Source organism: Neofelis nebulosa, chromosome 12 (assembly GCF_028018385.1).
Source record: "Neofelis nebulosa isolate mNeoNeb1 chromosome 12, mNeoNeb1.pri, whole genome shotgun sequence".
Lineage (NCBI taxonomy): Eukaryota > Metazoa > Chordata > Mammalia > Carnivora > Felidae > Neofelis > Neofelis nebulosa.
Window position 1 is genome coordinate 12731281 of NC_080793.1, and position 11835 is coordinate 12743115.

At 48.2% G+C, this 11835-nt stretch overlaps 2 protein-coding genes across 2 annotated transcripts; both read right to left on the bottom strand.

The window, feature by feature from the left end:
* Positions 1-771: 771 nt before the first annotated feature.
* LOC131490821 (olfactory receptor 1K1) lies at positions 772-2212 on the bottom strand. Its single transcript, XM_058693282.1, has one exon. It carries the CDS (start codon positions 2064-2066, stop codon positions 1116-1118), a length of 951 nt encoding a protein of 316 aa, XP_058549265.1. The 5' UTR covers positions 2067-2212; the 3' UTR covers positions 772-1115.
* Positions 2213-8339: 6127 nt separating this feature from the next.
* Positions 8340-9293, bottom strand: LOC131490949 (olfactory receptor 5C1). Its single transcript, XM_058693347.1, has one exon. The coding sequence runs from the start codon at positions 9291-9293 to the stop codon at positions 8340-8342; it is 954 nt and encodes a 317-aa protein (XP_058549330.1).
* Positions 9294-11835: the final 2542 nt, after the last annotated feature.

The window sequence follows — 11835 nt, forward strand, 5'->3', positions numbered from 1 at the left end:
AATGGGTGTGGACTTCTTGGAGAGACATAGGCATAAAAGAGAGACCTATTTGGTAAAAGACTGGACGTACCAGGAAGCCTTTCTGACCCCAGATGTGTCCTCACCTGAGCCAGTGTGCCTGCCCTGGTCTGGGGTTTCTTCTTGTAAGTTCTTCCAAATCTGGGGTCTGGATTCTATGGGGCCCAGTGAAAATACACCTGAGCGACTCATCACAAAAGGACTTGTTCTGATTCTGCTACCGACTAGCCCACCGTCTTTGAGCCTCAATTTCATAAAGTGGCAATTGAATACCCATGCTTTGTGTGGGTAAAAATAAATCAAGGGCTAGCACCTGATAAAAACTACCTCTTCCATCTTCCCCTGATGCCTGTGTCTCATCCTTTCTTTCCTGCTTTGCTTCATTTAATTATTTATAGTGCATGCCCACTGCATGCTCCTTCTACAGGATTCCAGATGTAGCCCAACAGGTGGCATCATAGTAGACAAGTATGAGAACAAAGAATTTAAAGTACGGACAGCTTCTAAATGCTTATTAGCATAAACGTACAAACATTTATTCATGTCAGGTGTGCACAGTGCCTCCTATGTGCCAGACTGTGTTCACTGGGAGAGGTCAACCCTTGACACATGGCCTGTGAACTTCTATCCATGTCCCAGGCAGTCGAGAAGTCGTTTATTTGAGAATACCTGGTGATGGGATGGAAAAATAAAGTGCCAATCCCCCAGAGCAAGACCTGGGGGTATGCACCTTCCCGTATAGCTTTAGGTCCTCAGAAAATGATAGCGGACTCCCTAAGTGCCTGGGAGTGAATGTTGGAAGAGGGAATGATGTGGCAGAAAGGGTCCAAGCTCTGCCACCTAAAAATTATGTAAGCTTGGGAAAGTCAGTTCTTCTCTTTGAATCCAGTTTCCTCCTCTATGAAACGGGATCATAACAACCGCTTCCCTGGTTTTTGTGGGAATCACGTAAGATCAGGCAAAGCTCTGCTTCACGGTGTGGGTGCCTGGAAAGTGATAGCTGTTATTGTCATTTTGGAAAAAAGCATAGAACAGATGATCACATTCATGAGTTGTCACCGTGGGTGATGTAGCCTGTGCTTGGTGAGGTCTAGGCCTTAGGAGTCGCCAGCTGAGATCCTCCGCCCAGTGAAGAGGGCTCGGAGTGCCCCCTGCACGTCACGGTTCCGGAGGCTATAGATGACAGGGTTTAGCATGGGGGTGACTACGGTGTACATGACAGTGGCCACACGGCCCCGCTCTGCCTCATACCGAGATGTGGGCTGGAAGTACACTGCAATGACTGTCCCATAGAAGAGGCTCACCACTGCCAGGTGGGAGCCACAGGTGGACACAGCCCGGAGCCTCCTAGAGGCTGACGGCAGCCGGAGCACCGCAGCTGCGATGGCCCCGTAGGAGGCAAGGATGAGCAGGAAGGGAGTGACCACCACCGCGGCACCCTCAGTGAAGATGAGCAGCTGGATGTGGCGGGTGTCAGAGCACGAGAGCCTTAAGAGAGGCTGGTGGTCACAGAAGAAGTGGGGCACATGGTGGGAGGCACAGAAGGACAGGCGGGCCATAAGCAGGATATGCAGGAGGGAGTGGACGTGGGACACCAGCCATGCGTTCCCCACCAGGGCTTTGCACACGGCCCGGGACATCCTTGTGGCATAGTGGAGGGGGTGGCGGATGGCCACATAGCGGTCATAGGCCATGGCAGCCAGGAGACAGCTATCGGTTACACCCAGGGCAAAGAAGAAGTACATCTGGGTCAGACAGCCAGCCACGGAGATGGAGCGGTCATGGGCCAACAAGTTGGTCAACATCTTGGGTACAGTGACGGAGGTAAAGCAGAGGTCAGCAAAGGACAGATGGGCCAGCAGGAAGTACATGGGTGCACGAAGGGCTGGACTGGCCCGTATGGCGGCCACGATGAGTCCATTACCCAGGATGCCTGCTACGTACAGGACCAAGAATAACCCAAAGAGAGGCCGCCGCTGTTCAGGACTTGTTGTCAGTCCCAGCAGGATGAATGGGGCTCCCTCTGAAGACTCATTGGTAGCATCCATGGCCGGGCTGGTTCTTCACCTAAGACCCCAGGGGTTCCTTTTTACTGATGGGTCATCTCCCCAGCTTCAAAGGAAAAGGGTGAAGGGTGGCTAAATTGCTCAAGGCTTCCTGTCAACAGGGAAAATTGTGGGTATGGAGTCAGGCAGCCCTGATGTTACACACAAGTGTGACAGTGGGCAAGTCGTGTTACCGCCCCGAACCTTCTTCCTTTCTGGCCCTAGGTTTCCCATCTGTAAAATAAGGGAGCTGAACCAGGTGATCTTCCAGGCTGCTTCCAACTTTGATGCTTTGTGATTGTAAGCAAAACACAGAACAAAAGATGGAGCCTGGAGAAGGAAGAAAATACGGAAGAAAAGATAAAGAGGGGATCAATACAGCAGATAAGAGATCTGACCCCCAGGCACTTATTTCAGGAAAGTAGGAATGGGGGGAAATAGAACAAAACAAGATGGAAGGGAGGAACACATGAAAGAAATAAAAATCCCAAACCTGAAGGGCACATGTTTTATATGGAAACATAACTCCAAATACCTAAACACAAGTTGTGACATTTTAGAACCCTGAGGATAAAGAGCAGAGCCCAATACCTCCGAGCGCATGGAGCCCAAGGGTCTAATGATATTCAGATAACAGTCTGCCATCAAGTGTTTCATCAACAGGAGATGGTAGAACACAGTTGAGCAATATCTTCAGATTCTGAAGGGAAAAAAAATATTTTGAAGCTAGAATTCCATACTTAACCGAAATAATAATCAAGCGTGAGAGAAGAATAAAGATATTTTCAGACTTAGCAAAAAAAAAAAAAAAAAAAAAAAAAAAAAAGAACCAAAGAATCTGGATGACTCCCCAGATACCTAGCGAACTATCCCCATGAAATCAAACATTTTTTGGGAAGCAAGCAAATGCACAACTCTCTGTGAGAAACTTGTACAGACAGATAAATGCACCTGCCAGATGCAGGGACTTGACTCCTAAGGACACTGGCCACTTGTTTTAACGTCTTCCATTCTTTCCCGCCTGTCTGATTCTCACAGCAGAAATCTTGGACAGTTCTCCAAGAGGGGGTCTTAAAAGGAGAGGGGTTTTAGGACACTGGTTTGCTGGAGGCTTTGCAGAGGCCAACCCTGCAGGGGAATGATCTCTTAATTTTTTCCTGTGTCCTTCTCTATCACAAATAAATAAAAAATTACACCAAGGCCCTCCCTACCCCAGTGTCTTCCTTCTCTTCCTCCTTTGGGTAAGAAGAATCCTCTGACCTTGGCTCCCTGTTGAGCGTGTTTTCAAACTCCCCATCATGTCCCACCTTCCAGGAGAGTGAGAGGATCAGGGTGGATGGAGAGTCGGATTGGCGGCGGGAGGTGGGGGCGGGGGAGGGGACAGTTCTTTGTAAAATGACTTCTAAAAACTGGACCTGTTCTGGCCCCCGTCTTCATGGGTCCCAGTGAACATGAAAATGCACTGAGCTGTTTGCAGGAATATTCATATACAATCACAGACACACCTGCACAGGCTTGCAGATGTGTGCAGCCTCAAGCTGGTCTCTGCAAATACACAGGCACAATCAATCACACGCAGAAATGTGGACCCAGCACGCACATCACACGTAAGTAAGCAGACAAATAAAACCACATGACCCATGGACTCAAATCATCATACACATAAACGGATTGTCAAATGCAGTCACAAAATGGCACTGGGGCTAAGAGAGTGATGATCATTCACATACTCCTGCTCATGGAAGCTTACAGCAGCAACACACGGCTACTGGGACCCTCCACACATTTGTGCTTTCACTGACCACTTACCTGTGTAAGCACTCTACCAGAGCGTGTTTGTGCACGTGCTATCGCTCCTGATCCCCTCATCCAGCACATTCTCATGCACAGCCTCAGGGGCCCGCAGCCTCCCGCTTTCACGCACATGGCCACACTCACCTAAGCTCATGATGGGCCACGGCAGAGATGCACCACCCTGGAGGGGCACATCCACGTACACGCTGCCCCATCCCCCCAATGATACAGTGAACGGTGACGGTACTGCACAATCATAGCCTCACACAAACAGCACACGTGTGTCTCGTGCACATTTTCCAGTCTGGCCTTTTGCCCCAAGTGTACCCTCTGGTCTCTTGGCATCGCAGGAGGGAACAGCGGTGGGGGCCAGGTGTAGTCTGTCCCAGAGTGTTGGAGGAGGGAGTTATTAGCCACAACTTACGGGGTTGGGGGCCTCGGGAACACCTTAGCCTCAGAGGCAACCCCGCCCCTTCGCTTGGCCCTCATCCCTGGGGCAGGAGGCAGCTCAGCTCTGGGATTCCTTATTCTTCCTCTCCAGGGTCCAATTTGATGGGAGAAAGGGTGCTTGGTGTCGCCTCGCCCTCGAGGGACATTCAGAAGCTCATGTGTGGTGAGGTTGCTGGCCCTCAGCCCCTGTCTTGTGAAGGCCAGAAGCAAGGGTCAGGCTGATTCCTGAACCCCAAGCAGAGTGAATGGGGGCAGGGGCAGGGGAGCCCAGGGTTTACCGCATTAGCTTCTGGGGCCAACCCGCCTGTCCCCTCAGCTGTGGATTCTTGCAGGAAGTGTAGGAGTACGGGAGGGTTGTGCCTCTGGTGACTGGCAGTATGTGTGGCTGTGTGTGTGTGTGTGTGTGTGTGTAGGATTGTATGCCGGGGTGTGGAGACAGACTGTGTCTCTATGCAGCCAAATATGTCACAGGCTTGAGTGCGTGTCTGAGTGTGGCAGCTACATCTGTGTCCGTGTGGGTGGCCATACCTATGAAAGTGTTTCTTTGTGCATGGCTGTTTCCCATCGGGGACTGGGTCTGTGTTGGGGAGGGGTTGCTGGGTGTGTATTGTGACATAAGGGAATGATGTTGTGTGCAGCATTCCAGGTGGGAATGGCTTGGCATGGCTGGGTGTCACAACAACCATAAAGGGTGGTTTGGAACATAAGAACACTCCATGGTTCCCTATTGCCTATTAAATAAAGTCCATGTTCCCTATGTGATATCTCACCCATGGATATCATTCCCAGACCCTCAATCTTCATACTCCCCTCTGCTTCTTTTCTAATACGTTCCTCTCAAGCCAGTTACATTGGTATCCCTAAAGTCTCCTGCACACGCTGGGCTTATTTCGTTTGCCATGTCTTTGTGTCCGTTTGTCCTTCCCCCACGGAACGCTCCTTTCCCAATTTTCACCCATGCTTCAGGGCCCACCTCACTTTGTGCAGTAAGTGCCCTAAATCAGACCCCCAGTTTTCCCCACCTCAAGCCTGCTCTTGTCCTGACTGCTTATCTTGGTAAATGGTGTTGAAGGAGGTTTAAAGGGGAATGCTTTATCAATGACTGGGGAGCTTTACCGGACATTTCACTCTGGGATTGAGGATCTGTGTCTCTTCCCTTACCCTCCAGAGTGGGCTCTGTTACTGCCTCCCACTCCTTTCCCTTCTCTCTCGTTTGTTTTCTTATCTATCAAATAGGCCCAGCATAGTAGCCTGCAACTTCATGGTAATGTGTAGGATTTATGTAATTATTGCATTTGGTTGTTCCACTGCTGCGAAACATGGACATCCTGTGGGGCCACGGCAGTGGAAGGGGCCAGATGCTTCTGGAAACTTCCCTGATCGTGGTGGCGGCTGTATGTGTCACGAGAGCCCAAGAACCTGCAAAAGGAAGAAAAGACCACTGAGGAGGTCTTTTAAATATAGACATTATTGAACTGGGGACAAAATTCACATTCTTGGAGGCTGCCAACTTTTCTGATAATGCCTCCAACCATTGTCATGGCACGTGAGTTGTTACAGTGAGGTAACAACTGTTAGAATAGGAGGTGGGATAGGAGGTAAGAGCTGGGGAAGGATCGTAAAAGCTCGTGATGGAAGAAGCGGTTTTAATTTACGTGAACCTTTGTCACAAGGTGCTGATTTGGGATATTGTACCCTCCGCGCTCAAGATGCTGACTCATCAGGAAGTAAGGTGACCAACCACTCTGGTTTTCCCAGCACTGGGGCAGGTGCTCAAAGAACTTGGTGTTTTAAAACCAGGACAGCTCTGGGCAAACCAGGACGAGTTGATGATCCTGTCAGGAAACCTATAAAATTCTGTAAGATATGAGGAGACAGTTTTGTGCATATCTCTCTGTCTATCAGACTGGGACCCCCCGCCCCCACCAAGAAGACCACAGTTACTGAGAGAGAGGGTACCCTGGTCCTGATATCAAGGAGTGCCACATTCCCAACGAGCCGGGCTGAACCTTCTGTCTTCTTGCAATCTTGGTGCCTGGTGGCTGATTTCTCCTTGAAGGGAAGTTGGTGTGGTGAGGTTGGCCCCTGGCTGGGGCTCAAGGAAGAGAATCGGTGGGGAGCCTATTAGAGTTTGAGCCCCATACTTCAACACTCCTGGCCTCATCTCAGCTAAATCAGGGGAAATGGAGGAGAGATCAGGTGGAGATGACATTGGCTCTGGCCATGCTTCACCTCTCCTCAGCTCCTGCCCTAACTCTTGGGGTCCCCTCCGGTCCTGTTTCTCTGCATTCAGGGACTTCCCAGGGAGAACGCAGTGCCTTGGGCCTTGCCCATATGTACCTGAGTCATGTATGAGTCATGAGTCATGAGTCAGGGAGACAAAATCTGTCAAAACCGTGAACTCTGGGTGAAAGAAAATCCCAAGAGCATTGGGTCAGAAGGTTCTAGCGTGACTCCAGGCTGAGAGCATTGTTGTTACCCAGGAGGGTCATGGCATTCCCTCTCCTACCCCTGATTCTGCTTTTGGATGTTGTAAGCCAAACCTAAAGCAGTCTACCGTACTGGACCACATGCTAATCAGAGTAGGCTCATAACCCTGAATGAAATTTAAGCACACCAATAACCATCTTGTACCTACCTCTAAGCTTTAGAAAACATGAATCATTATCTATAAACCTAAATAAATCTTGAATTAAGACCCAAGACATGTCAATTTGATAAAATACTCTTCTCATGTCTAACTCTCCTTTAGTTCTGAGCCTAGATTAACTGCAATAATAACTTTAGACCGTGACCTAAATTTATCACAAATCTTATTTGCATATCAGCTTATCTAACAGATCTTTTGATATAGACTACACTCTAACCCAAATGTAATCTAGCAATAAAAATGAAACCTGAAGTCCAATATTAGTCTTGTACTCCAAAACTAACTCTCAACCATTTTTTCTCTCTCTCTCTCTCTTTTTTTTTTTAAAGTAGGCTCGATGCCCAGTGTGGAGCCCAATGCAGGGCTTGAACTCATAACCCTGAGATCAGGACCTGAGCTGAGATCAAGAGTCAGACGCTCAACTGACTGAGCCACCCAGGTGCCCCAATCCTTAACAATTTCTAATAAGAGCTCAAGTTTATTCAAACTCTGACTCCTAAATTTATGCCAAACCTACTACTAATGAAAATCAACCCAAATCCTATAATGTATGTAACTTTAATTCAATCCTAGATTTCTCTGATTGCTTTTAAATTCCAAACCTACCCCTGGGTCTATCCTTACTCTAATCAAAGTCTTAGACATAATCAGAACCCTAATCCTAACTCTATTCTAACCACACCGGTAATTCTGACTCTTTCCTAACTTCATCATATGCCTGAACTAAAGTAACTTCAATCCTACCTGTGTCACAAATCTGATTAGAAGCCAGATTCTAACCTAACTGTTGGGATTTGGGGAATGAGCTTGTGTTTGTTCCTGTGCTGTTCAGCCACTTCCCTGAGAGTTGGAATACAGAGGCCAGTAGGGAGGGGGTATTTATCTCACCAGATTCAGTACCATACTTTGGCATGAGCATCTGAAGATGCTCTCTTGGGGTCAAAGTGGCCAACAGCAGACTCACTGCTCATGAAGAATATTAAAAGGGCAAGAATCTAGGAACACTTGGAGGCAACACAGTTTTTACCTGGTGTGTCTGGGAATCAGCCTTCTAGAAGTGCAAGTGGCAAATGCATCCAATAAGTTCACCTGGTAATCTCTAGGGACTCAAGTTGTGAACACTGAGGAACCTAAGAGAGCTCAACAGCCACATGAACCTGATCTTGTTAATGTTACTCTAGAATCTGATCTAGTTCTAGATTAACCCCCTAGGGAGATTCTCGCCTCCTGGCTATAAAGCTTCCTTTTCTCCCCCTTTCCAGTCCCTTAAACAATGACAAGAGACACCCAAGCCACAAGTTCATCTATCTTTGCCCAGAGTGGCAGGGGCCAGACACTGTCCTCTTATCTTGTCATAGTCCCAACCAAGCTCCTCAGACTTCTCATTCGTGCTCCGGACCTGGACGGCGGAATCGGCTCCAGGTTCTTCTGACTGCCTCCTTGACCTCCTTGTTGCGGAGGCTGTAGATGAGAGGGTTGAGAGCTGGGATGACAAGAGTGTAGAACACAGATGCCATCTTGTCAGTGTCCAGGGCATAGCTGGAGCTGGGACGCAGGTACATGAAAGTGAGTGTCCCATACAGCATGGTTACAGCCGTGAGGTGGGAGCCACAGGTAGAGGCTGCTCGCCGACGGCCCTCAGCCGAGGGCATGCGAATCACAGCCCCGGCAATGAAACCATATGACACGACAATAACCAACACCGTGGCTGTCTGGATGAAGCCACAGATGGCAAAGAGGAGGAGCTCATTGAGACTGGTGTCATTGCAGGAGATGGCCAGCAGTGGAGGGATATCACAGAAGAAGCTGTTGACCTCCCGGGAGCGGCAGAAATTCAGGCGGAAGGTGAAAGTCGTGTGGACAATGGCACTCACTGCCCCGCCCAGGCCTGATGCTCCCAGCAAGGCCAGGCATACACGCTGCGACATGGCTGTTGTGTAGAGAAGAGGGTTTCCGATGGCCACATAGCGGTCATAGGCCATCACTGCCAACAGGCAACACTCGGCATCAGCCAGCCCTGCGAACACAAACATCTGGAGGGCACAGGCCGTGTAAGGGATGGTGGCGTGGGGCAGCAGTAAGTCCACCAGCATCTTGGGGGCGATGGCTGAGGAATAGCAGGTGTCCAGCAGGGAGAGGTTGGCCAGGAAGAAGTACATAGGTGTGTGGAGCCGGACATCCACTTGGATTAGCAGCACCATGCCCATGTTTCCCAGCAGGCTCACCAGGTAGACTGGAAGGAAAATCAGGAAGAGGGTCACACGTAGGTCCCAGTGATCCGTGATGCCCAGGAGGATGAATTCAGCAGGGGCCCACGTGAAGTTCTCTGCAGTCATCCTGCTGGACAGAGACTAAGGAGAGGCAAAGCGAGAGGGATGTAAGAGAAAGGTTATGCCCACCATGGAGGAGAAAGCACCAGGAGTCAGGCAGACTTGGGCTTCAGTCCTACCTGTGTCATAAAATTGCTATGTGTCCTTGGACAAGCCATATAACCTCTCCAAACCTTCGTTTTTAACTCTGAGGAGTCACTACAACTTAACTTTCATGAGGGCAGAAGTCTTGTTTGTCTTATTCAATTTTGTATTCACAGTACTGAGAACATTGCCTGGCACATAGTAGGTGCTGAACAAATATTTGTTGAATGAACAAATGATGAGTGGGGTGATAGTGTCTGGCCAAGGATGGAAAATTCCATGACTCAATATGCATTCTGCTCTCCAGTTTCCCAAGGAGGAAAAGAGACAATTAAATGAGCAGAGTCTCCTGACCCAAAGGGCAACAAGCTATGGGTCTTGAGGTTCTGGAAGGACATCTTTCCATTGGAGTAGGACCTGGGTGGAGAGAGCACAGTAGTGGTCTGGTATCCTGGGGAGACAGCAAGGAGTGGAAAGAACAGAAGATTTGAATGTATTCCAGGGCCAGGCTGTTCACCTCTCTGAGCCTCAATTTTCTCATCTGTGTAATGAGAAAAAAATGGTGCAAGGATTAAATGAGATAATGTGCGTAAAGCATCTATCTCACACAGGGCCTGGTACAGAGTAGGAATTTTCACAAAGTATTGATGAACTGAACTGAGTTAATGCCTTGCCTCAATACTGGAAGGAAGCAACTTTCAGGCAATCGAAAGTAGTGTAGTTTCCAGAAAATAGAACACTGCTCCACACTCCTGTGTCTTTGCACTTGTTCCTTGCGTCTGGAAGCATTTCCTCTTTCTCTGTTTGGTGAAGATGACCTCCGATGTAAAGGCTTACCTAATGCACTGAAAGGAAAAGAAAATACCCCCTTGTTTGCCCTGGAGCTTCCATCTGTCATGGCATGCCATCACGCCATCCTTCCATTGCACATACTTTTTTATGTGTCTGTCTCTCCTGTGGGCTTGGAGCTCCTTGATTCAATATTCATTCAACCAACATTTATTGGATACTACTACATACCAAGAATGGCTCTGCAATTCGTCTGTGTATCTCCAGGGTCTGGTGTGTAACCAGCGCTCAATAAATACTTGATTGAATGTATAAAATAGTGAAAAGAGTATGAACATAAGCAGTACGTAGACTTGGTTTTCAGTCGACCACTTTCGGGTGTGTAAATCCGAGCAAGTGACTTCACTTCCGTCGGCCTGTTTTCCTCTTGTATATTAGAAAACAGACTATTGCTGTTGGAGGGTCCTAAGAGGCATTAGGTGTGCAGCATGGGGCCAGGGGCTGAGTAAGTGCTCTTTCTCCTTCCTCTGAGAGAAGCTTAGACCTCTGGCACCCACTTGTGCCTGGTAGGGAGGACAAAGTTCTTCCTACAAAGCATAGCTTGGATGAACAAATTTCGTGATGTCCCATGTTGGTGAGGCCGTACTGGTGGAAATATAAATTGGGACATTTGAGGGAGAATATGGCAGTTAAAGGCCCACAATTGTGCACATACCCTAGTGTATTAGTCTCCTGCGGATGCTGTAACAAAGAACCACAGACTGGGTGACTCAAACAACAGACATTTATTTCTTGTGATTCTGGAGGCTGGGAAGTCTGAGACCAGTGTGCCAGTGTGGTTGGCTTCTGGTTGGGGCCCTCTTTCTGATTTGCTTCTGGTTGCTTTCATGGCAGATAGAGATAGAGAGCAAGCTGTCTGACCTTTTCTGATAAGGGCACTAATGCCATCATGAGGACCTCACCCTCATGACATCATCTAAACCTAATTACCTCCCGAAGGCTCCACTTTCAAATACCATGACACTGGGGATCAGGTATTCCACATATGCATCAGGGAGGACACACTCAGTCCATAACACCTAGTAATCCTTGTTCTTGGTGTTTACTTTCGAAAACTCTCGCACATGTATACAAGGAGATGTGCACAACGGTGTAGGCACTCCTGGACTGTTTGTAATGGCCAAACATTAACCAAGCCTAAATGTTTACCAGCAGGCTCGTGGGAATTAAACAGGAATGGATTGAACTCATACATATCAATGTGGAGAAATCTCAAAAACATATTGAGGTGAAAACATGATTTTCAGAAAAATATACAAATGGATGAAAAAGCACAAAATGATTGTTATGTGTATGTGTATAAACCATACAGCTGATTGTTCCACACAAAGATGGGGTCCCATCTAAAGAGCCCCGGGGCATCTCAGAAGGCTGCCTCACTTTTGCCCCATCCACACATCCAGAACTAATCTTTCTTATCTTTTAAGATTCGGGGTCACTTTTTGCCAGGAAGCTTTATCTCAACACCAAAATGCCCAAACTCTCATGCTGGAACCCCAGTTCTATAATAGCCCTACTCCATTGTTTTGTAATTACCTAAGTGTTTGTCTCTCTCACCTAATCAAGTATTTGGGACTATGCCTAATTCTTCCCTCTATCCTTAGGGATACAGAAT